The 12,996-nt window shown below is 44.1% G+C and overlaps 1 protein-coding gene across 3 annotated transcripts in view; it reads left to right on the top strand.

Annotated features, from left to right (window-relative positions):
* The first annotated feature begins 4,950 nt into the window (after nt 1-4,950).
* Nucleotides 4,951-12,996, top strand: part of EIF3B (eukaryotic translation initiation factor 3 subunit B) — a 29,768-nt gene continuing 21,722 nt past the window's right edge. The window contains exons 1-2 of one of the 3 annotated variants that reach the window (XM_067550846.1): nt 4,951-5,429; nt 5,460-5,730. In XM_067550846.1, the coding sequence (XP_067406947.1) occupies nt 5,121-5,429; nt 5,460-5,730 (580 nt within the window). In that variant the 5' untranslated portion in view covers nt 4,951-5,120. Of the gene's footprint in view, nt 5,731-12,996 lie in introns of all 3 variants that reach the window. The other 2 variants (XM_067550847.1, XM_067550845.1) reach the window with 2 other exon arrangements.

The following is a 12,996-nucleotide window of genomic DNA, read 5'->3' as shown; positions in this document are numbered from 1 at the left end:
GAAGAGATGGGGGACATGAGGGAGGTGAAGGGGGTCGCTTTAAGGTTAGCATTCATGGCCATTTTCTTTCCATCACCACCACAGTCATTGTATTTGCTGTACTCCAGGGAGGTTACCTTCCGTGCTCCCCCGCTTAGGGGACTTCACGACATCCCCTGTGAGTGACAGGGTGTTGCACGTCACCGTCGCACTCCAACAAGGCACAGGGACGTTCCGATGCCCACCCTATTGTGCCGTTTCACTGCTATGGACGGTTCTGATCCAGTGTTGATACCGCAGCATTCTGATGCACTACCATCATGCTGAGTGGTCATGCCACAACACAACATTGTGATGTTCCAGCTAGAGTACATCACATTAGATACCATTGTATCCCATCTGAATGCCATCATATCGCAACATCACCTCCTGACAATGGCCCTGATTTAGCAAGGCACTTAAACACATATTTATGTTCCATGACCTGAGGATTAGGACCCATCAGGTTTCTCACTCAACCCTGTTAAATTCAGAAATACTTGAACAGGTGGTCCTCTGCCTGCTGATTGAGGTTCTTAGAGCACTGCAAAAGCAGTTAAATTGTAATACTGATTCATAATAAATAACTAAGACATCATAAAATGTAGAAAAACATTACATAAGTGAGCAATCCAAGGACCTGACAGAGACAGCCTTTGCTTGAAGGTAGAACCAAAATTGTACTAGAAACTGGAAGGGAGTTCTTTAAAGTGGTCGCTCCAGAACGGCTACTGCAGATGTAAACTTCCTTGTAGATATCATGGCACATACTATGAAAAACAAAATAAGCAGTCAAAGAAGATGGTATCGATAATGAATTGAAAAGTTCAGGCCCTTCAATGCTATAGGTACCTGTAATTGATAGAAGAGGGGTTACATTTCTTATCTCAATAGCCCTGCTCTCTGAGAGACTGCAGAAAAACTTTTGGTTTTTGTTGTTGCAGAATCTAAATTTTTGTTAATGGCACAGAGGTTTTGTTGCTATCTGATAACACAATCAGAAAGTTCCTCAATGTCCCTAAAATTCAACGTTTTCAGTCAAATATTTTGATTTCTAGACAATATAGAGCTATGATGTGTGTCAATTTCTATGCAACATCACTATAAACAACAAACTGAAATCAGTATCTAAAGACTTTTCCAAAGGTACTGGAAAAAATATTGTGTCGATATTTATAATTTACGTTCAAAAGGAGGCATGAGATATAAATACAGTAGGAACCAATGCTGTTTCCTTTATGCATCATAAAGCATAAAAAAATAAGAGAACTTGTCATACAGATGTATTTTCTAAAAGTACATCAGATGAGAATTTCAGACACATATAACTCCCATTTTATTTTACCAATAAACCTTTCTTAATCTGGAACTATATGTACAAAACCACATATATCCACAGACCATTTCTGTGGATCACAGATCAGTTGCATATACAAATTCTGTATCCATGCAGGGCTCTAACTACAGGACTGATTCTAGCATAAATAAATAAATAAATAAGACATGTTGCATAATGGTCTTTCTAAAAACACAGCCAAGAAAGCAGAGGGAATGTAAAATTTAACATGTTTATGAATTCTTAATCTACTGATTACAGTGCTACTGACCTACAGTAATACTTAGCACTTTTAATTTACAAAGCACTATACATACATTCACTAATTAATCTTCATTTTACCCTTGCAAGATAAGTAATTAGTATCCCCATTGTAACATAGGGAAACTGAGACATAGAAAGGAACTTTACAAAATGAAACTTGTAGACCTTGGTAATCATGAGCATGTCATTCTCCCCTGAATTTTTTCATGCTGCTTCCCCATCCACAAAGATCTGAATGACCAAAAGATTCTCCTTTTCCTTCTCGTCCTAGCAGTTCTTATTCTGTGCTCCCCATAAAAGAATAGGAATCAGAGTAAAACTGACTATTCCATTAAAAGAATACAGCACAAATAGTCCTATCAGTTTGTTAAGAAGATGAAGCATCTTAAAGCTGATCAGCCCTTTTCTGTAAAGGGTGATAAGAATGGGATGGGGATATCTGAGCTGCTTGGACATTTGTACTATGTTTGTAGAGAGGAGGGGAACAGGGAGTTGTGAGTGCTCAGGCCTTCTATTAATCAGGCCGGGTGTTCTTTTCTGTATAGATATATGATTTGTAAACAAAATGTACAGTGGAATCTACATGTCCTCATTTAGCCATAAGTCTTGGATTGGACTGTACTGATGCTTGTAAGGTGTTGTTATACTCTAATACAAATATGACATTCTTCATTTAGAATTGCTCTTGCACACTACAGGTCTCCAGTCATGCAGAAAAATATTGTGGAACAACTTAATCCAACTGCAGAAATGGTATTTGACTAGGGTCAACAGGTCTAAAAGATCTTTTTTAGCATAAGCTATTGCAACTGTTCATTTTTACTATAAACACAGGAAGAGGCAACATGGTCTGGTGGATAAGACACCTCTAGGCACCAGTGTAATACAAATAATAATGATTACGAAAAAGAGAAAAAAACATTTGGGTCATTTGCACCAAGGAGATGGCAAGGGTCGGTGAGCTTAGTGCTGCCAACATCATGACTGTTTACCTACATTGTTCTGTATGTAGAGAGTTTACAAAATCAGCCCCAACTGTCAGTACTTGGGCACTAGAAACTGCCCCACTATGGCATAACAGGATACAATCCAGACTACTGAGTAGCTGTGTCACCCCTGCCTTCTAACCTGGAGTGCCTTTTACATTGCTTTGCTGCTGTAGCCTCCAGTTTGGACTGCTCAGAAACAGCTTCCAGCATATAAGTTCCTCCCAGCTATGTCTCTGTGTGTGCTGCAGCCAGTCAACCATACCTTGGCTCTTACCAGCCTTCGTTTACTGTAGGGTGACTCCAACTCACTCCCAGTCTTAGCCTGGAATCACAATTATTGCAAATGAAGGGGGACTACAGAGAGCCAGCTGCAGAGGCAAACAAGGGGGGAAAGGTCCTGTGTTTAAACTGAATGGTAACAAAAGGAAGACGGGTTAGTATGAAGGTTGCTCTGCTCCATCTCCAGCACCTACATTTAACATTGCTGCAAACTAAAATCAAGAACCTGATATGCAAATCAAGTACAATAATTTAACTGAAAAAAATCTGTTATTGGATTTCCAAATGCACAAAAAAGACCATTCTAAATTTCCTTCTTTACCAGCTGCAGGGCCTAAATCCTCAAAGTTATTTAGGTGCCTAAATACCATTGAAGATCTGAGTCCAGAAGAATATGTAACTGCCAGATAAATACACTGAGTCAGCTAGATTTGAGAGGAGTTAGAGTGACATCTTGTGACTAGTTTGCAAAATAACAAATTTGATTTTCCCGGCTTTTTTCCCTTATCTTTCTTCTCCTAAATGTCATTTTAAAATGGAAAAAATACCCATAATCAACTCTAAGACCCACCTTCATATCCTGCCTTATATATACTGCTCTGAATACATCATACTCAGATTCTGTCACAAACTTAACATGGTACTTCACACGTTTTTCCTTTGACCTTAGGTCTGAGTGTTCCTACCACAATTTACATGGCTTCTTGGCAGGTAATGTACCCATAAATTATACATGGGCTTGCTCAGAAAATCATTTGCGGATCATCTTTGTAGGAAGCATGGGAATTAAAGGGACAACACACTGAAATTTAAAATCTAATATTGTTACAAGTAATATTTAAAGAGCATGGAAAGAGCTTAAAAAACCATTCTCTTTAGTTTTCCAGTTTTACTTTATGACTCTGACTGCATTTTACATAGAATCAGTTTCAGTGTTTCTCCTGAATAGTCATTTCATCCGGGAGTTTCCTTGTTGGTGGGGGAGACTGAAACATTTTTAAAAGGGGGAAAATGTGATTGATTATAAAATCACAAAATATTGGCAGCGCGTCAGATGCAGTCACTGGAAATAACTCGTATTAACAAAATGACTAGATTTCAAGTGGATGGTGTGCTTTTAAATAAATAAACAGTTTTGAGGTGCTCATTATCTCTCAGTGCATCAGCAAATGGTACCTTTCAGCCTCCCCTTATCCAGGCACCGGTAACTGAGAGACAAACAGTTCTGTGTCCCTTTTCTATTGCCAGTGACTCCTCATGCCCCTTCTCCAGTATTCAGGCCCATCCACTTCGAGCTCTACTGGAGACAAGGGCCGCACCATTTGTGAATGACTCATCATCCTTTACCTTAACCCCTTTAGGCTATGTCCAGATTGGAGCTGGTGCCCTGAACCTTAATTGCTCTGTATCCCACGCCCTAACCCCTTTCAGTGCTACACTGGGACGAGGGCTCCCTAGAGGTGAGCGGCTCCGCATCGGCACCCCTTTTCCCATCCCCCCTGACCCAGACAGAAAACGTCTCATCGGCACCCTACTACACTAGCGTCACTTCAGGCTCGTGCTTTGCCTCTAGTGTCATGGCGGTCGCAGGACCCTGTCCCCTCCGCCTGGCGCCTTACTAGGAGGAGGGGCTCTTCCTACCACGTGCAGGAGGGATGAGATAGCGCTGATGTGGCGGCCCTGGTTGGACCGTACCATCCTGAAAGTGACCCTTTCTTACTTCCTAGTGTTCGCTGTGTATCTCTCTGCGGTAGATCCTCAGGTGTTATCCTCCCTTCGAGTGAAGTTGGTAGCGTCCAAGGTGCAGCCAAGTCCATTGCAGTACATTTGTAGGGGTACCAGGGATAGATTAGCCTATTATTGTACTTTCTCACTTTACACCCCTGTATTTAAATACACTGCGGGATCAGATGCCCAGGGTGCATTTTATTTTTAATCTATACAGAGAAGTGTATTGATATCTCCACCTTTCCAAGATGGTTCAGTCAGACCTCGCCTAGAGCCGCTGAAGAGGGCTGCCATGTTGGACTAAACCAAGTGGGTGTGTGAAATAGGGAGAATTGATCGTGAGGGGAGTCAGGGTTAAGGACTGAAGTCGCTATCGGCTCTGTACGGAGCGGCAGGGAGAGAAGGCCCGGGTCAGGCCAGTGATTTTAGAGCGTCTAGAGAGAGAAAGGTACTGGGTGAAACATTATTCCCTCCCCCCACTAGGAATTGGTGTGTTCTGCTTCGCCATGCCCGCCGGGACTCGCGCACATGGCCCGGCAGTAGGAGACTCCCCTCCCCCCCCGCCTGGCCTTTCCCCGGAGAGTCTGACTGAGCTTGGCCGCTCGGCCCAGCCGCGGCGCGACCCCCTTCCCATGATTGAGACGGAGGAGAGCCAGGCCGCCGCGGTGGCGGCCAGTGCCGAGGCGTCCGGGGACGAGCCCGAGCCCGAACAGCCGGACGGGCCGCCCCAGCGGGAGGAAGAGTCTTCGCCGCCGCCGCCCGGTCCCCAGGAGGAGGAGGAGGCGCCGCCATCGCCCGGTTCGGAGGAGGAGGAGGCGGCGCCGCCATCGCCCGGTTCGGAGGAGGAGGCGGCGCCGCCATCGCCCGGTTCGGAGGAGGAGGAGGCGCCGCCATCGCCCGTCTCGCAGGAGGCGCCGCCATCGCCCGTCTCGCAGGAGGAGGAGGCGCCGGCCGTTGCCGAGGAGGCTGTCAGCCCGGAGGAGCCGCCCGGCCGGCAGAGCCCCGAAGAGAAGGAGGGGGCCGAGGAGCGGGAGGAAACCGAGCCCGTGGAGGAGCCCGAGGACGACCTCTCCTTCAGCGACCCCGAGGACTTCGTGGACGACATCAGCGAGGAAGGTGCGGAGGCCGGGCCGGGGCGGCGTGGCGGGGCCGCCGGGGGCCTAGGCCTGGTCAGACCGGGCCGCCAGGCGGGGGTGGGGGGACGGACGAGCGAGAGGCAGCGCGGAGCTTGGCGGGCAGGAGGGGGCGAACTGCAGGGCGCATGGGCCTGTGGAGCCGTCAGAGACCGGAGCCTGGAGTGCCCGCCTGGGCCTCGTGGTGCGGGGGGCGTAGAGTCCGTGGTTTAGGCCCGACTAGGCCGCGCTACGTTGGCCCCTGCACTCCCGGCCTCTCCTCTCCCGGGTGAGGGAAGCGAGCGCCCGGTGTCTCTCGTGGGCGGCCTGACGGAGCTGGCCGGGCCCGGAGACTCCCGTTTGCCGAGAGGAGCAAGGGTAGCACAACACCGAAGCGGGTCCATGGGGGCCGTGTATCCTGGTCCTCTTGCGGAATAGCTGGTGAGCCGCCGGGGTGCGGGGAGGCTCATGTCCTCGCCTAGCCTCCTGTTAGGCGGTGCCACCCCGCAGCGCCGCAGCCGGTCCGATTGCATCGGGGGAAGCTGTACATCTCGGGTACACGCCACCATGACCCGCTGCGCGGTGTGTAGTGTAGTGTTACTTGGCATTCGTATCACGGGTCCGTCCCAGAGCAGGCCTCTCTTACATCCAGCACATGCCAGTCAGGCTGTTAGTATGTGGGGCTGTTTCTACTACAGCAGCATATTCAGAGTCTCCTTCAGGATAGGGCCTCCACTTTGTTACACATCATACAAATGCACAGTGGGGAGAGAGCCTCTGCCTGAAGGGCTCACAATGTTAGCAGGTGTACATGTGTGAGCAGTGGAAATCCCTCTTCTGTATTCACATATTCCAAGTGCACTTGATTTATATGTTATGTATGTTAAGAGCAGTGTTTTGATTATAATATAAAACCAGACCTTATAAGTACCTTTCATATTAATACATCATAAAATACTTGGCAGACTTAATTGCTTTTTATTATTAAACCTACTAACATTTGTAAGTATCTACATATTTGCCTAGCCTAAGACAATGAAGTAGTTCACTTGATAGTTCCCGGATCTCATCTTGTAGCTCTTTGGGATTATCTAGCACAGGGAATTTTAGACTAGCCTGTCAAACACCAGTGATTGGTGGAGCTCTTCTCAAGGCCCACAGAGAAACAATAGGGGTGTAGGAACGGTCATTGTATCAGTGAGTGGATAGGATTGAATTTATGATGTGATCTTCAGAATGCAATAGCTGAAGAGTTTTATTTACTACTAGTGAATCAGAGGTGTGAGGCTATGTGAAAAATATAGCTGAATGCTATCACTATATGTAATTATCTAGAGTTGCATATAATTTGTGTTTGGGGTGTTGAGAAACAACTAAAAAACCATTTCTTTAATTTAGTGAGACCTTGTTAAACCAGTTAAGCGTGTACACAGTGGAATCATGGTCATTGTAAGCGATGTTGTGCTGTACTAATATTTTCTATATTGACACAGACAGTAATCATAGGCTGCTGTAATGTCTAAGTACAGTGTCAGAACTGAAAAAATCCACTGATTTTAAAACCTGATTTGCATATTAATTTAATAAAATCAGTTATTTCCACTGGTAAATTATACATGTACACGGGGAGGGGCAGGGCAGGGCAGGGCAGGGAGATGTCTCTTCCAGTAGTTTTCTTCTTCTACCTTTACTATGTTAGAACAATTAAACTCTTAAACTTTACAAAAATTGCTTTAGGCTAAGCAACTTATTTGTATGTATTTTTTCCTAAATTTAAAGCTGCTGGGTCAGATTTTTTCCCCCATTTTAGGAGAGGCCCACTGAGTATGTCTACCACTGTGATGTCCACACTACACCCTTGGCTGGTGTATGCCAGCTGACTCAAGCTAAAGGGCTTTTTTAATTGGGGTGTAGTCATTCAGGCTTGGGGAGGAGCCTGTGAGGTAGTTAAACAGCCCCTTAGCCCAAGCCTCCATGAGCCCCACTTAGCTAGTATGGGCCAGCTGTGGGTTTTTAATTGCAGAGTATATGTACCCTTTGTGTCTATATGCTGAATTTGGAATTTACTGTGTGAATTTTTATCTTCATTCCAGAACCAGGCAGGCTCTCCTGTCCCATTTCATTGTTAAGGGTTAAATTTTTTCTAGTGTTTAGGTTTAGATGTCATATGTGACCTCATAACAGGTTTTTAATCTAATCATTATTGCTGGTTGGCCAGCTAGTCTTTTTCATTTTTGCTCACTGCTTCTTGAACTGTTCTCCCTTTCTCTTGAGAACTTGTTTTTAAAGGAAAAAGGAAGTAATATGTCCATCTGTCATTGAACTAAGACTAATCTTGTACTTGTGGATAGCCATTGGAAAGGTTAGTTTTTTTTCTATAACATCTTTAGTGCCTTTCCTGCCCACTGTGATCCACTGACCCTTCATTGATTGACTGTGCTGGTGAGTTAAGTTACTTCCTTTTACTTTGCAGTGGACCAAATCCTCTGCTATGTCAAGTATCTGGGGGAGGGGGAAGAACCAGTTATGGCTTCCTAATGTCTGCACTCTGGATGCTCTTCCTAGTTCAGATCAGCTGGTAATGTTTCCCAAAGGAACATTTGCTAGTTGAAGATACCAGGAGCAGAGCCTGCTCTGGCCACACCCCTCCTGGCCCCGGACATGATCCTCTGCATTTGAAGGTGGAGTATATATGCTGTCATGGGACTCCCCCATTCCAGAGCTATTGGCTGCTAGGAGCAGCATAAGGGGAGGGGAGCAGGCCAAGGAGAACCTGGTCTAGTATGTCTTTCCTGCAGTACAACCTTAATTCAGTGCAGATAAAGTAAGTTGTGTTCATGTATATATGATACAACAGGGAGAACCTACAGAAAACAAGTTTACATTTGCATTACTCAGTCTGTCTAGATGTCTGGGAAATTAATTAGTCAAAAGTTAAAAATTAGTTAAAAAGTCAAAAGACTTTAAGACCTTCAAGAATCTTAACTGAGAGTTACCCTCGTGCAGTCAGTGGTTCTATCTGACCTTAAACATGTCTTGCATTTCTTCTCAACAGAATTTCTCTTCTCTCTTCAGCCTTTCGTCTGTCACTTCTTGTTGGGGAATGCATTCATTTCAATCTATTATATGCAAATCTTTTTAATTCTTGCTAGGGTAAGGAAAAATACTTTTAAATATTAATATTTAAAAACAGTGGTGTTTGATTAAAATGCATCCTATCTGGTTAGGTGTCCAGTCCCTCCAGAGATTTCAAAATTCTTTCTTTGGGGCCTGAAGTGTCTATTGCATATACAAATTAAACTATCAACACCTAAATCCCAGATGAGTGATTACACATCCAAGTCTTTAATATATTTTGCTATCTTGGCTACTAGGGGAATGGTGTTGCGGACTCTGGATGTGCATCCTGAGAGTCCTGTATTCACCAAGAAATTAATTTTTCTGACATTAGTCATCTTCATCAGTTTTCCTGAACCACTGACCAAGTAATGTAAACTAAGTGGATTATTTTCAATGCCATTGCAGAAAATGTGATTGAGAGTCAGTGGATGATGGTCTTGATTGCACTTAATAGAAATTAAACCAGTTTTGGCAATAGGCACCTCATAGGGGACCTGTTGTTGATAGCCATTGTCAGCAATACAGAAGGTCATTTTCTTAATGTAGATGCTACTTTAAAAGGAAGTAGTATCCAAACTGGTGGTGGCGGCAGTTAGGAGCACTAGTGATGGATCAGGAACCCACTGTGCTATGCATTGCACAAACACAACAAAAAGATGGTCACTGCTCCAGGCCTCTGTGAGGTGGAGTTAACTGCTAAACATGCTTCTGTGTCAGCTGTTGGCTATAAGCAAGACAGCCCATATAAATAACTTACTGAGTGAAGATCAAGTGAAATTAAAAGATCCTAAGGATCTACCATGTAGTAAGAAGAGCAACGACTTCACAGGTCTTATTAGCCTCATGTTCACTTGTCCTTTCCTCTTACATGCTGCCGCAGAGATTCATGGATTTGTAGGATTGAGAGAGATTTGGGAACATTTCTACCCAATGGCCTGGTATGATGCCATCACTCATGGTCATTCAGACTGACACAACCCACAGCGTACTAAGGACCGTTGTCTTTGGGGTGGCCCTGCAGGTGATGCCAGATAGGTCAGAGGGTGCACCCCTTTGCATGTCAGTGGAAATTTAAGAGCAGTCTGCTGGGGTGCTTTTGTCCATCCTGGCAGCATGGCTGAAGAGTATGCAACACCACTTTTGGATATGAAGAGCGACTGAAGGGAGGCTGGATTTTTGTGAGATTGTGGCATTTTCCATATAATCAAACCCCTTTTTACTCAGGATTTGGTGCTGACAGCACATATAGAATGCTGCTTTCTGCTAAAAGTCTGCTTGTAGGAGGATCCAGGTTTCTGACCTGCATAGCAGTATGGGTAGTACACAGGTTTGATAGATCATGAAATTTGGAAAATTTGGTCTTAGTATTTTTAAACAGGTACTATTAACTTGATTGTAGTTGGCTTCAACAATTATTTAGAAGTAATTTTAATTTATTTAATCTATGCTGTGATTCCTCCTGACAGTTTGTGGTTTTACAGTCACATATGTATTTTGAATGTTTCTTTCCTCTGTTTTTAAAATACCAACACAAATAGGAGAGACTGATTATGCAGCAGAAACAGTGAAATAGTACTGCTGTCAAGTGTGCAAGGTCAACAAAATGAAAATGGGGAGTGGGGATTTTCTCTTTAACCGTTCCTCACTTATCTAGTTACTTGTATAGTAGATCTGCCCAGGTTCCACTGGAGGACCTCTGCAGGGTCTCAGGGTTGTTTGTGCTCAAACATCTTAATTGAAGGGATCATAGCTGTCTAACCAAGTGCTCTCTTTATCCAAAATTAGTTGTTTAAAAAAAATTCAGCTGGAACTGAATTTCATTCATCTCTCATCTTCCACTGGTAGCTATAATCAGGGCAACCCAGTGTTGATAAGGAATCAGCTACCAAACTTTTATTCTATTACATCTTGTGATGTCCCCTCTTTTCCAGCTGTCAAATAGCATAGTTTTCCAGTTAAGACAATACATGGATTTTTGATTGGGAGGAGAGGGAAGACCTGAGAACACATCTTTCCCTCCCCACGGTTGGTTGGTTGGTAGGTAAAGGTAATAGTGTTAATGTAAAGTACTTAAACTTCTGTGAGGGATTTCACTTGTTACCATGAAACATTTTTGGTTTTTAAAAAACTAGAATGATATAAAATTACCATGGCACACATTAAATGGATTTAAAACTGACTGGTAGGTCTCAAAATGTTATTGAAAATGGGGAATCACCATCGAGTGCAGGGCTCGACAGATTTGCTTTGTATCTAGGAGCCAGCCCAAAAATTAAGGAGCCAGATGAATTTTTCATCTTTCAGGGTTTTATGTTTTAACGACTACCAAAAAAAAGTCACGTTCCAGTATTGAATGGTAAACAAGTTATGGACGAGACACACGTGTATACACCTGTATGCACCACGAGACTACAAAGCGTCGTTCGTTCCCCGTCTATTGTGCGTTCAACACGGATGAGCACACAAGCCAATCACTGTGCTACTTGCTTTGTGCTATGTGCCAACAAAATGTCCACCAACCATACACTGCGATACACACGATCGCAAATGATCACTAAACAAAGAATTCGGCACTCAGATGCCCTGCCAGAGATGAGTAGTAATTGGAATGCGTTATCGCTGAATTGTTGCTTGATAACTTCTACGTGAAACTCTCAATTCATATTTGTATTGTTTTGTGTCAGGGAGGAGAAAGCGTGGGTGAATTTGGCCATCGGGCAGTTTATTATCCTATCTCTAATTTTATCTTCCATTTCCCCATTTTCCTGGATTCTGAAACTCAGACACTTGAAACTTTTTGCATTTTCATAATTGTCTACCCATCTAGTTTCAAGGATAATTCTCCAGTATTCATTCAAGGACTGGTGGGCCGGCTGTGGCAGCTTCCCGCCCCTCTCCCACAACGTGGGCCCAGCAGTGGGGCACCCTGGCTGGGGTGCGGTAGCCACAGTGCTCCCCCCTCCCGGCCCCGCCACATGGACACAGTAGCGCCCTGGCCAGAGCGTAGCAGCTGCTCCCCCGGGGACCCAGTCTTTCACTGGGAGAAATACTAGGCGCCAGAATTAAATTCCTAGGCGCCATGGCAACCTGGCGCCCGGGGTTTGTTGAGCCCTGATCGAGTGGGTGTGCTTCCAGTGGGGTCCCACAGGGATCGGTTTTGGCATTGAGCTATTTAACATTTTTCTCAATGATGTGAAAGAAAATACAAAATCGTCACTGATCAGGTGTGCAGAATACTCACAAATTGGGGAATAGTAAATAATGAAGAGGACAGGTCACCTGATTCAGAGCGATCTGGATCACTTGGTAGGCTGGGGGCAAGCAAACAATACATGTTTTAATACAGCTACATGTAAATGGTAGACAGCTAGGAACAAAGAATATAAGCCATCCTTACAGAATGGGGGACTGTGTCCTGGGAAGCAGTGACTCTGAAAAGGATTTGAGGGCCATTGGGATAATCAACTGAACATGAGCTGTCAATGTGACACTATGGCCAAAAGTTAATGTGATCCTGCGATGCATGAACTGGAATATCAAGCAGGAGTAAAGAGGTTATTTTACCTCTGCATTGGTCACTGGTGTGATGGCTGCAGGGATACTGTCCAGTTCTGGTGTCCACAATTCAAAAAGGGGATTAATAAACTGGCAAGGGTTCTGAGAAGAGCCATTAGAATAATTAAAGGGTTAGAAAACATGTCTTATAGTGATAGACTCAAGGAGTTCAGTCTATTTAGCCTTACAAAGGGAAGGTTAAGAGGTGACTTGGTTAGTCTATACGTATCTAGATGTGGAACAAATATTTAATAATGGGCTCTTCAATTTAACAGAGAAAGGTATAACAGCATCCAGTGATTGTAAATTGAAGCTAGATACATTCAGAATGAAAATAGAATGTAAAATTTTGACAGGGTAATTTACCATTGGAACAATTTAATCATGTTCTCTTTTCTTTATTCTTAAAGACCATGTTGTAGCCAAGGATCATGGTGTATTCTCCATCACTGACAATTTTTTAATCCAAATTGGATGTTTTTCTAAAATATATGCTCTAGGAATTAGTTTGAGGAAGGTCTGTGTCCTGTATTATACAGGAGGTCAGACTAGACGATCAATGGTCTCTTCTGGCCTTGGAATCTGAGTCTATAGA

The sequence above is a fragment of the Emydura macquarii genome, unplaced genomic scaffold, assembly GCF_026122565.2.
Source record: "Emydura macquarii macquarii isolate MOO-44397 ecotype Brisbane River unplaced genomic scaffold, CSIRO-AGI_Emac_v2 contig_1348, whole genome shotgun sequence".
Classification (NCBI taxonomy): domain Eukaryota; kingdom Metazoa; phylum Chordata; order Testudines; family Chelidae; genus Emydura; species Emydura macquarii.
Note: the sequence above shows the minus strand (reverse complement) of the source record. Positions and strands in the feature narration are given on the sequence as shown.